Source organism: Sturnira hondurensis, unplaced genomic scaffold (genome assembly GCF_014824575.4).
Source record: "Sturnira hondurensis isolate 20B ecotype Veracruz unplaced genomic scaffold, ASM1482457v3 Scaffold0003038, whole genome shotgun sequence".
In the NCBI taxonomy this organism is placed as follows: domain Eukaryota; kingdom Metazoa; phylum Chordata; class Mammalia; order Chiroptera; family Phyllostomidae; genus Sturnira; species Sturnira hondurensis.
The window spans coordinates 1810932-1823356 of NW_028075669.1; the positions used below are offsets into that span (position 1 = coordinate 1810932).

Here is a 12425-nt window from a genome sequence, read left to right on the forward strand (position 1 = left end):
AAAAATCCCATTTGCTATAAATAAAGTACCTAGGAATAAAATTAACCAAGGAAGTAAAAGACCTGTATTCAGAAAACTACACAACTCTGCAGAAAGAAATTAAGTAAGAAACAAATAAATGGAAGCATATACTGTGTTCATGGACTGGAAGAATTAATATCATCAAAATGTCCATACTACCCAAAGTAATTTATAGATTCAATAAAACCCCTATTAAAATATCAATGACATATTTCACAGATATAGAATAAACATTTCAAAAAATTATATGGAATCATAAACAACCACAGATAGCCTTAGTAATCTTGAGAAAGAAGAATAAAGTAGGAGGGATCACCATACCTGATGTCAAACTATATTACAAGGCCATGGTACTCAAAACAATCTGGTACTGGCATAATAACAGACCCATTGTTCAATGGAACAGAATAGAGGGCCCAGAAATAAATTCAATTCTCTATGGTCAATTAGTATTCAACAAAGGGTGCAGAAACATGAAATGGAGTTAAGATAGCCTCTTCAATAAATGGTGTTGGAGATCTGGGCAGCTACATGAAAAATAATGAAACTGGACCACAAACTCACACCACACACAAAAAATAAACTCAAGATGGATAAAATACTTAAATATAAGTCATGATACCATAAAAGTCCTAGAGGAGAACATAGGCAGGAAAATCTCAGAAACGTTCACCAATATGCCCCCAAGAGCAAGAACATAAAGAAAATAAACAAATGGGACTTCATCAAAATAAAAATCTTCTGTACAGCTACAGAAAACACAAGCAAAATGAAAAAGAACTCTATGGGAAAATATATTTGCCAGTGACGTCTCGGACAAGGGTTTGATCTCCAAAATATATAAAGAACACACAAGACTCCACTCTATGAAGACAAACAATCCAGTTAAAAAATGGGCAGCGGACTTGAACAGACACCTCTCCAAGGAGGACATACACAGGGTCTAGAGACATAGGAAAGGATGCTCAGCATTACCAACCATCATTAACATGCAAAGTAAAACCACCACGAGGAACCACTTCACATCAATCAGAATGTCCATCTTAAACATATCAACTTACAATAAGTGCTGGTGAGGTTGTGAAGAAGAGGGAACCCTAGTACACTGTTGGTGGGAATGCAGACTGGTGCAGCCACTATGAAAAAATTATGAAATTTTCTTTAAAAAACTAAATATAGAACTGCCTTTTGACCCTGCAATTCCACTGCTGGGATTATACAGTAAGAATCCTGAAACACCAAATCAAAAGAACCTGTGCATCTCAATGTTCACAACAGCACGATTTACAGTAGCCAATCGCTGGAAGCAACCTAGGTGTCCATCAGTAAATGAGCATATAAAAAAACTGTGGCACATTTACACAATGAAATACTACATAGCAGGAATATTAAGGGGCTCCTACCCTTTGCAACACCATGGATGGAACTATAGAGCATTATGTTAAGTGAAATAAGCCAGGTGATGAAAGAGAAATACCATATGATCTTACCTATAAGTGGAATGTAATCAGCAAAAGAAATAAGCAAGCAAGATATAACCAGAGACATTGAAATTAAAAACAAACTGACTGTAACTAGGGGTGGGGGGGAAAGGAAGGGGGATAACAGGGGAAAAAAGGGAAAAGATTGTCAAGGAACATGTATAATGGTCCCATGGACAAAGCCAAAGTGGGCAGGATTGAGGGTGAGAGGTGGAGGTGAATGGGAGAAAGTGGTAATGGGAAAATGGTGACAATGGTACATGAACAATAAAAACATGTGTGTATATATATATATATATATATATATATATATATATATATATAATATGTGTATATATATAGTATATATATTTATACACACACACACATATATATATAAATGCTAAGGGTAAAGTCAGTCAACATCACTTATTAAGTTCATGTTTAGTTTGTTGTCACTTCTTTCTTCTTTAACATAGTAATATTTGGGCCCTGGCTGGCATAGCTCAGTGGGTTGAGCGTGGGCCTGCGAACCAGACGATCGCGGTTCAATTCCCAGTCAGGGCACATGTCTGGGTTGCAGGCCGGTTCCTTGCAGGCTAACTACCAGCAGGGGACGCACAAAAGGCAACCATACATTGATGTTTCTCTCCCTCTCTCCTTCCCCTCTAATAAATAAATAAATAAATAAACCAAAACAACATAGTAATATTTGTACGAAGTAGAGATCATGAAGTTCTTTCTCTGCCCTCATCTTTTATCTCACTTATCATGAATTCAGTGAGGTAGTATTTGATAATAGTGTCAAATTATTAGAAAACCTGAGATCTAGCAATCTGACAGTGATATAATTGTCACAGTGGGCCTATATTTATATATGTGTGTATATATAAATATATATATATATATATATACACACGTGTGTGTGTATATATATATATAAAGAGCTCTTAACTATCTACAAACTGAGAGCATTTAGCATGTATCATTCATTGTTGTGGTGAGTAAATACTCATTTCCCTAGATCAGCGATGGTTTATATCTGTTTTAGTAATACATTTATTAAGAGTTCTCATTTTACTCTCATAAAAATATATGATTATATGTTTATAACATTGATCTTATCCTGTTTTACTTTTTTATTTTCCATACTTGCTTTATTCCCCATACTACAATGTAATCCTCTTTGTGAACAGAAATCATATCATTTATATTTATATATACACTTAAGGATACTGTCTTTCTTGTGGTTCAATATGCATTTATTTAATTAATGCTAGAGTATCTACTTTGTTTATTAATTAGGTTCTAAGTCTTAAAATATTAAAATTTATCTTTTGAAGGCCAGTAATTATGCATTATTCAATTGATATTAATCATGAAAGACTTCAGAATCTTTTTAGGACTAATTACAGATTCAAGATAATTATCTATTGCTTGAAGGTTGGATTAGTGTTAAGGGTCTCTTTGAGCTCTCATACTTGATGATCATGAGAAACATATCTAGAAATAATACACCTTTCTCTTCAAGTTGTAACATGGCTTCACAGTTTCAGCTAATTCAGATTATTAACCTAAAAAAAATCTATGTACTTTTTCCAGAAACAGAATTGTACTAGCATTAGTCAGAATTATTCCTGCCAAAATATGGTATATTTTGGAAATAATAAAATGGTTTTCCTTTAAAAATGAAAAACTAACACCTAGTTTTTAATTTTTTTCAACTCATATTCAATTTTCTCCACATCCCAACAAATCAGAGAAAGCTAATACATTTTATTTATTAAAATAAATTAACAAAAATAAAACCCTATCACTGTAGATAGAAAAAATGCATTCAGACAAATATCAACATGGTTTTCAGTTTTGGAAAATCATATATTAACCCAGTTCCAACAGTAATTCTCATAGAAGTTTAAAGTACACAGGAAATACTAGATAGACCAAATTATTCACAGGGAGCCCAGTAATAACAATCCAAATAGATTTTGAGATTTCTGCTACTTCTGTTTTCAAGTTTGTGACATGAAAGAAATAAAGGAAAATGCTAAGGATAAAGTCAATTAGTATCATTTACTAAGCTTAGATTTAGTTTTTTTCCCGCTTCTTTCTTCTCTTAATATAGCATCTCTGTAGCAAGTAGAGGTTAGGAAGCTCTACTTTTCTCTGCTCTCATCTTTTATCTCACTTTTCTTATCATGAACTCAGTAAGGCAGTATTTGATAATAGTGTCACATTATTAGAAAACCTGAGATCTAGCAATTTGACAGTGATATAATTGTCACAATGGGCCTATTTTTGGCAATGTACCAGGCATAATTAGAATTAAATATCTATTTCTTAGCAGTTCCCTTGGGCTCATCCAACTCTGAAAGCTTTCTAGTCATTAAGGCATACAAATTAGTAATGATTTTTTCCCATCCATCAGCAGCTAGTGAAGCATACATTAAAGGTGATATCTCCAGTCAAAATTTTAAAGTGCACAACTTGAGAATATATACTTTGATATACAGAACATTATCATCTGAGAAACACATTTGCTTAACATTTGATATCATAGCCATTACAAAATATTCATCGTGGCTCAGGAAAAGTTACTTCCTTTGGTAGTAGAAAGGTGGGGACATGAAATATCTGATATTTTCCTGCCAATGGTCTCCCCTAAGACTTAAATGTTGTCACAGCTTATATTTAAGTCTTTTATCCACCTTGAATTTATTTTAGTGTATGGTGTAAGTTGGTGCTTGAGTTTCATTTTTTTGCATGTAGCTGTCCAGTTCTCCCAACACCATTTGTTGAAGAGGCTATTATTAGTCCATTTTATGTTCCTGCCCCCTTTGTCAAATATTAATTGGTCGTGGAGATTTGGGTTTATTTCTGGGCTCTCTGTTCTGTTCCATTGGTCTATGTGCCTGTTTTTATGCCAGTACCAAGCTCTTTTGATTACAGTGGCCCTGTGATACAGTTTGGTATCAAGTATTGTGATACCTCTGACTTTGTTCTTTTTTCTCAAAATTGAAAATTCCAACTGCTATTCGGGGTCATTTATGGTTCCATATAAATTTTTGAAGTGTTTGTTCTATGTCTGTGAAATATGCCATTGGTACTTTAATAGGTATTGCATTGAATCTGTAAATTGCTTTGGGTAGTATGGACATTTTGATGATGTTAATTCTTCCAATCCATGAACATGGTATATGTTTCCATTTGTTTGTGTCTTCCTTGATTTCTTTCTTCAGTGTTGTGTAGTTTTCTGCATACAGGTCTTTTACCTCCTTGGTTAGATTTATTCCCAGATATTTTATATTTGTTTTTGCTATATCGAATGAGATTTTCTCAGAAAACTAAAATTGGACTTGCCTTTTGACCCAGCAATTCCACTGCTGGGATTGTATCCTAAGAACCCTAAAACACCAATCCCAAGAACATATGCACCCCAATGTTCATAGCAGCACAATTTACAATAGCCAAGAGTTGGAAGCAACCTAGGTGCCTGTCAGTAAATGAATGGATCAAAAAACTATGGTACATATACACAATGGAATTTTATGCTGCAGAAAGAAAGAAGGAGCTCCTACCTTTTGCAACATCATGGATGGAACTGGAAAGCATTATGCTGAGTGAAATAAGCCAGGTGTTGAAGGACAAATACCATATGATCTCACCTTTAACAGGAAGCTAAACAACAAAACAAACAAGCAAGCAAAATATAACCAAAGACACTGAAATAGAGAACAGGCTGACAGTGACCAGAGGGGAGAGGGGAGGGAATTTCAGGGGAAATAGGGGAGGGATTTAGAGGAACCTATATAAAGGATACATGGACAACAACTGAGAAGGGTGGAAATGGGAGGGAGGGGGGAGCACGGGGGTGGGATGGGATGGGAGTAATAGAAAACTGTACTTGAAAAAATAATTAAATTTAAAAAAGAAAGGTGGGGACAGAAGATACAGAAAGGAGATATCACAATCTCAGCATATTTTAAATATTAACATTAGATATTTGTCATGTTATAAGCAACTCTGTTAAATATGTTCTAAGATACACTCTTTGTAGAAACAATCCTCTACAGATTTTACTGTATGATAATCCTGTTGTTTCCTGGCAAAACTGCATGATGAAAAGTGAGTTGGTGTCTATGCAGACCAAACAAACAAAAACCCCAAAGTAAAAGTTTACTAATGCTTATATTCCATGGTCTTAACTACAGATTGCTTTCAACACAAATATACATGTATAGTTTTTTGCCACAATTTGGAGATATGTTCAGTGTCTAGCCAAAAATGGTTAGGGGTATTGGCAGTCACTAGTGATAACCCCACTCACTATGAAAGTCTATGAAAACAGTATTAGGGCCAAAAAAGAATCTTGCACAACTGATTTTTTCAATTTCTGAAATTATTCATAAATTGAATATATGAAAATGATTAGTTTGGAGGTTCAAATTATGGTAGTTGATGAGTGGCAAGGTTACCTCACATAAGCAATCTGACTAGTTAGGTACAATCATTATGTTAATTTGGTAAAACAGCAAAGTGAATAAAATCTGATAATAGGGGCAGTTCATAAGAGGTGGTCTTCTGGCTTTATTTATATTCTCACCTTTTCACAAGATTTAAACAAGGCTACTTTTAGGAAACTGGACTTGAAGAAGTAAAGGGATGGGCAGAAGTTGGTTTACAGTTGTAATACAAATAAATGTTATAATAAATAATAAATATAATACAAGAATAAACTGTGTTTCACATACTCATAACTATAAACCTACTTCTGCTCACCCCTATATAATTATGAAAAACTTGTGGTATATCTTCTCAGGAGCCCCTATATTAGGATTTCCCAAAGAAACATAACCAATAGAATGTGTGTGTGTATACACACTGCAAAAAAGGGGCTTTGTAACATTCAACCTATTTAACCTAAAGCAACATCACAGTGTAATCTGATCTTAAATTCCTACCTTAGAAGATCGTGGTGGTTAGCCTCAGGTTCATAACTTCCTTAGTAAAGCATTATTTTTTATTTAAACAAGTCTGGTCTATGTTTTTTGTGCATTTAGGTTAATATGGCTTTAAAATGCTTGTCTTTCAAACTCCTCAGAAATGTAACCACTCTCAGGAGAATAATCTTGATGTATCTCTCATACATCCATGTTTCTCTCTCTCTCTCCTTCTCCCTTCCTGTCACTCTAAAAATAAATATTTTTAATAAGTGTTTATTTTATTTTACTTTATTTTACTTATTTATTTTTGAGGGGAAGGGAAGGAGAGAAGGAGAGAAATATCAATGTATGGTTTCCTCCCATGAGTCCCCTGCTGGGAACTGGCCTGCAACCCAGGCATGTGCCCTGACTGGGAATCGAACTGCGATCGTGTGGTTTGCAGGCTCATGCTCAATCTACTGAGCTACACCAGCCAGGGCTTAAAATAAATATTTTTTATAAAATTTATTTAAAGATTAAAAAAGAGAACATAATCTTGTTAATTATTTTTAATTCAGTCTTAGAGATTTTGCTGCTTTGATTTCTCTCAAGTTCATGGAATCTTTCTTACTATCCCTTCTTAACTTCAAATGTATAAAAGAAACTGCAAAATTGTCACTCCCTGGAGTATTTGAGATCATGCTTGAAGAAACATACATAGGACCCATAGACATATGAAAAAAAATGTTCAACATCACTAGCTATGCAAATTAAGACCATAATGAGATACCACCTCACACCAGTCAGAATGACCATCATTAACAAATTAACAAACAACAAATGCTGGCAAGCTTGTGGAGAAAAGGGAACCCTAGTACACTGTTGGTGGGAATGCAGACTGGTGCAGCCACTGTGGAAAACAGTATGGAGTTTCTTCAGAAAACTAAAAATGGAACTGCCTTTTGATCTGTCAATTCCACTGCTGGAATTATACCCTAAAAGTCCTGAAACACCATTTCAAAAGAACCTATGCACCCAATGTTCACAGCAGCACAATTTACAATAGCCAATTGCTGGAAACAGCCTAAGTGCCCATCAGCAAATAAGCAGATCAGAAAATTATGGTAAATTCATTCAATAGAATATTACACAGCCAAAAGAAAAAAGGAACTCCTATTCTTTGTAACAGCATGGATAGAACTGGAGAGTATTATGCTAAGCGAAATAAGCCAGGCTATGATAGGCAAATACCATATGATCTCACCTATAAATGGAACATAGTCAACAAAACAAACAAGTGAGCAAAAAAGAGCCAGAGGCATGGAAATAAAGAACAAACTGGCAGTGACCAGAGGGGTAGGGGGAGGGGGATAATGGGGAAAGAAGGGGAAGGGTATAATTGACAAATTGATAAAATGACCCATGAACTTGGACAACAGGGTGGGGATTGATTGTGGGAGGGGGCTGGGAAAAACAGGGAAGAGTAATGGGGGAAAAAGTGGGACAACTGTAGCTGAAGAACAATGAAAAATTGTCTACAGGCTTGGATATTTCTTGACAATAGAAAGACAATAGAAAGAAATTTATTATAAGGAATTGGCTCTTATGATTGTGGAGGCTGGCAAGTCCCAAGATCTATGGGCGAGTCCTGGAAATCCAGGAAGAAATTTTATTTAGCTTCAGACTCAGTCTGAAGGGCTGAGAGCCAGGAGAGCTGATGGTACAACTCTAGTTTGAAGCCACCCAGGCTCAAAACCTAGGAAGAACTGATGCTTTAGTTACATTCCAAAGGCAGGAAAAGCTAATATTCCAGTTAGAAAGCATCAATCAGGAAGAATTCTCTTGTTCAGAAAGGTCAGTCTTTTTGTTCCATTCAGGCCTTAAACTGATTGGACGAGGAAATCTACTTCACTCCATTCAGCAAATTCAATGTTATTCTCATCCAAAAATACCCTTTTGGAAATATCCAGAATAATGGTTGATAGAAAGAATATCAAGCCACCCTATGGTCTAGTCTAGTTGACACATAAAATTAATCATCATACCCTACTTTTTATAGACTTAGACTATGTTAACAAAGCAAATGCATACTGAGAAAATGAAAAAAAAATGATCCTGAGTGGATACAAAGGCATTGTTTAGAGATGACAAAAAAAGTAATTTTATGTAAAAAAAAAAGTCATGATATTATTTTATGCCTGGGTATGGAAAACTGAAAGTTCTAGAATTGAGACTATGTTTATTTTTTAGATTACTATAGTCTCAGTTCCTAAAATATATACCATTGAATTTTGTGTTTTTTTAAATTTATTTAATTATTTTTCAAATACAGTTTTCTTTTTTTTAATACAAATGTATTTTATTTGAAATAAACAAAAATACTTACATAGCTCAATAGGTCACTTGGAAACAAACTCTTGCTTGACTATATTACTGAGCAAAAACAAAGCTGAAGCACAAACACCCTTCTCTTTAGACATGTATATGGACATAGGTAGGAAGACACTACTTGGTTTTTAAAAAACTGACCTTCCCTTAAGGCCTGGTCATAGAAGTGTAAACAATGTCAATGAGTCCACCATTTCAGCTGTCATGTATCTATGTCACCTGCGTATTCTGAGACCACAGGTACACCTGCCAATACACCTGGGAAGGAAGGGTGCTATATCACAGTTAAGTTGTTGGCAGGCAGGACTGAGGAAAAGTAATTTGGAACAAGTTTCACATCCTATTTAGAACAAATCACTAGTATTCTCTTAAATAGGTTACAATAGAAAGATACTGCCTGGAAGTTATCCTTTTCACTTTGGTTCATTTTTAGGTTTTGCTTGTGATTTATCAACATAGCTGTTCGACTCATTTGCCTACAGTATAATCCTGCCACAATGTATTAAAGCATAAGATACTTACTGTTTCTTCATCTGCATTTTTCAAGTCCCTCATATGTCAGCAGTTATTGAATATTAAAAAATAATAATACATGGGTAAAACTCTGCTAAAAATGCAGATGTCTACATCTATAATGGTACTAGATGGAAAGGAGACAATGAGTGAGGGGAGAAAAAGCAAACACGTTCATGTGCAGGGAATGTGGTTCAAGTCTTTGGATTTAAAAACAGCTTCCCCAGAGAAGCTGGCTAGAATGGAATTTCCACCCAACTTCCTTTGCCCAACAAGAGGACCCGAAAAGCCCCAGTCCGAACTTTGGAAAACGACAGCGATGCAACAGTCGGAGGGGAGGATCATGCTTCTTCCACTCGCCAATGCTGGTCACACAGCCCCTAGCTGTCAGTGGATCAGGAGAGAGCATGGAAGTATCAGGAGTGTTTGGAAGGATGGGGTAGAAGAGCACTGAACTTACTACCTGTCAACATCAGCAACAGGGCCTCATGGCTAGGAAGATTTTCTAAACAGTAAAATGACTCCAGGATAGATCCCTTCCTCCATCATTAAATGTAGCAGAATTTAAAAAAAAAAGATTTACAAGTACATATAGTGAAAACAGAAGATTACAAGGCAGAGAACACGAAAGCATCAAGACAATGCTATAGGTTCAACAGTATTCCATGGGGCTAGAAAACCTGTTAACTTTGAAAGCCCTAGCAAAATATCACTCTTGTTTATAAATCACTTATTTACCATATGACCATACACTGAATCCTTTCTTTCCACATACTGAAGAATCCTACATTCAGCCTCTAAGCATTCTGCATTTCTTTGCCAATCTTGTAGCTGAGTATCTTGTTCCAGTTGATTTTGGTACGGGTAACTGGAAGCTGCTGGCGCAAGGCCTTGAATGTGGTGTCTGACATTGTTTGGTAATTTTCACTAATTGCTGTCTGGTACTCATTTTCCGCGTGCTCTATGATTTTAATAAACTCCTTAGCAGTTTGGCCTTCATTCGAAACAGTCACTGAATCCTGTACATCTTTATGACTAACCAACTGAACATTGCCAACTTCATAATAGTGTACCTGAATCTTAAGGACTCCAACCACCTGGGCTGTAGGTGGTGTGAGGGTGAACTTCCACTCGGATCTCCAGCGACCATTCCAGAAGTTTTTAGGCTGAAACTGGTGGCTTTCAATACACGCAATAATGGTCTGTTGCCCATCTATAGTTTTAGCATAAACAGTATAGAAGCCGCTGGAGTAGTGATCTTTCACATAGGCCCGCAGGGCGCTGTCACAGGACTCCCTCCAAGACTTCAGACCTCCCTCCGCTTCCTCTGGCTGGGGGTCACTCGCTTCTTTCCATAAGTGATCAAACTTAAAGGAAATTTTGTTTCTTGGATCTAAAAATCTGCTATTACCCAGGTCACCGTGTTCTGTAATTAAGACCTGCTCGTCATATCCTTCTATCTTCACAGGCATGAACTGATCCATGTTATACTGGGCAAATGCATGTGCTGCCTCTTCCCTGAGGAGATTGTCATTATTAAGTAGTAGCTGGACATCACTGAATACTTCATTAAATTCCCCTAGGGGTGCATGAGTGATGAATTTAGCAGCTATGAGCACCTTCTCCTCATCCGACACCAGATCCTCAAAGTCAGCCATCTTGGCTGCTCTACAGGTTTCTGTCTATTACTCCCATCCCATCCCACCCCCGTGCTCCTCCCTCCCTCCCATTTCCACCCTTCTCAGTTGTTGTCCATGTATCCCTTATATATGTTCCTCTAAATCCCTCCCCTATTTCCCCTGAAATTCCCTCCCCTCTCCCCTCTGGTCACTGTCAGCCTGTTCTCTATTTCAGTGTCTTTGGTTATATTTTGCTTGCTTGTTTGTTTTGTTGTTTAGCTTCCCGTTAGAGGTGAGATCATATGGTATTTGTCCTTCAACACCTGGCTTATTTCACTCAGCATAATGCTTTCCAGTTCCATCCATGATGTTGCAAAAGGTAGGAGCTCCTTTCTTTCTGCTGCATAGAATTCCATTGTGTATATGTACCATAGTTTTTTGATCCATTCATTTACTGACAGGCACCTAGGTTGCTTTCAACTCTTGGCTATTGTAAATTGTGCTGCTATGAATATTGGGGTGCATATGTTCTTGGGATTGGTGTTTTAGGGTTCTTAGGATACAATCCTAGCAGTGGAATTGCTGGGTCAAAAGGCAGGTCCAATTTTAGTTTTCTGAGAAAACTCCATACTGTTTTCCATAATGGTTGTACCAGTCTGCAATCCCACCAACAGTGGACCAGAGTCCCCTTTTCCCCACACCTTCTCCAACATTTGTTGTTTATTGCTTTGTTTATGATAGCCATTCTCCTGGTGTAAAGTGGTATTTCATTGTGGTTTTAACTTGCATCTCTGTGATAGCAAGCGATATTGAGCATCTCTCCATGTGTCTCTGGATCCTCTGTATGTCCTCCTTGCAGAAGTGTCTGTTCAAGTCATTTCCCCATTATTTAATTGGGTTAGTTGTCTTCTTAGAGTGAAGTTGTGTGAGTTCTTTGTATATTTTGGAAATTAAACCTTTGTCTGAGGTATCATTGGAAAATATGTTTTCCCATACAGTTGGTTGTCTTTTTATTTTAATGCTGTTTTCTTCATCTGCACAGAAGCTTTTTATTTTGATGAAATCCTATTTGTTTATTCTTTCCTTTATAGTCCTTGCTCTAGGGGACATATCAGTAAAAATGTTGCTGCGTGAAATATCTGAGATTTCCCTGCCAATATTCTTCTCTAGGACTCTAATGGTGTCACGGCTTATATTTAAGTCTTTTATCCACCTTGAATTTATTTTAGTGTATGGTGTAAGTTGGTGCTCGAGTTTCATTTTTTTGCATGTAGCTGTCCAGTTCTCCCAACACCATCTGTTGAAGAGGCTATCTTTACCCCATTTTATGTTACTGCCTCCTTTGTCAAATATTAATTGACTATAGAGAGTTGGGTTTATTTCTGGGTTCTCTATTCTGTTCCATTGGTCTATGTGCCTGTTTTTATGCCAGTACCAGGATGTTTTGATTACAGTGGCCTTGTAATACAGTTTGATATCAGGTATTGTGATCCCTCCTACTT

General features: G+C 36.5%; 1 protein-coding gene across 1 annotated transcript; it reads right to left on the reverse strand.

Moving 5' to 3' along the window:
* Positions 1-8740: 8740 nt before the first annotated feature.
* On the reverse strand, positions 8741-10962 carry LOC118983756 (F-actin-capping protein subunit alpha-1-like). Its single transcript, XM_037041352.1, has one exon. The coding sequence runs from the start codon at positions 10960-10962 to the stop codon at positions 10102-10104; it is 861 nt and encodes a 286-aa protein (XP_036897247.1). The 3' UTR covers positions 8741-10101.
* Positions 10963-12425: the final 1463 nt, after the last annotated feature.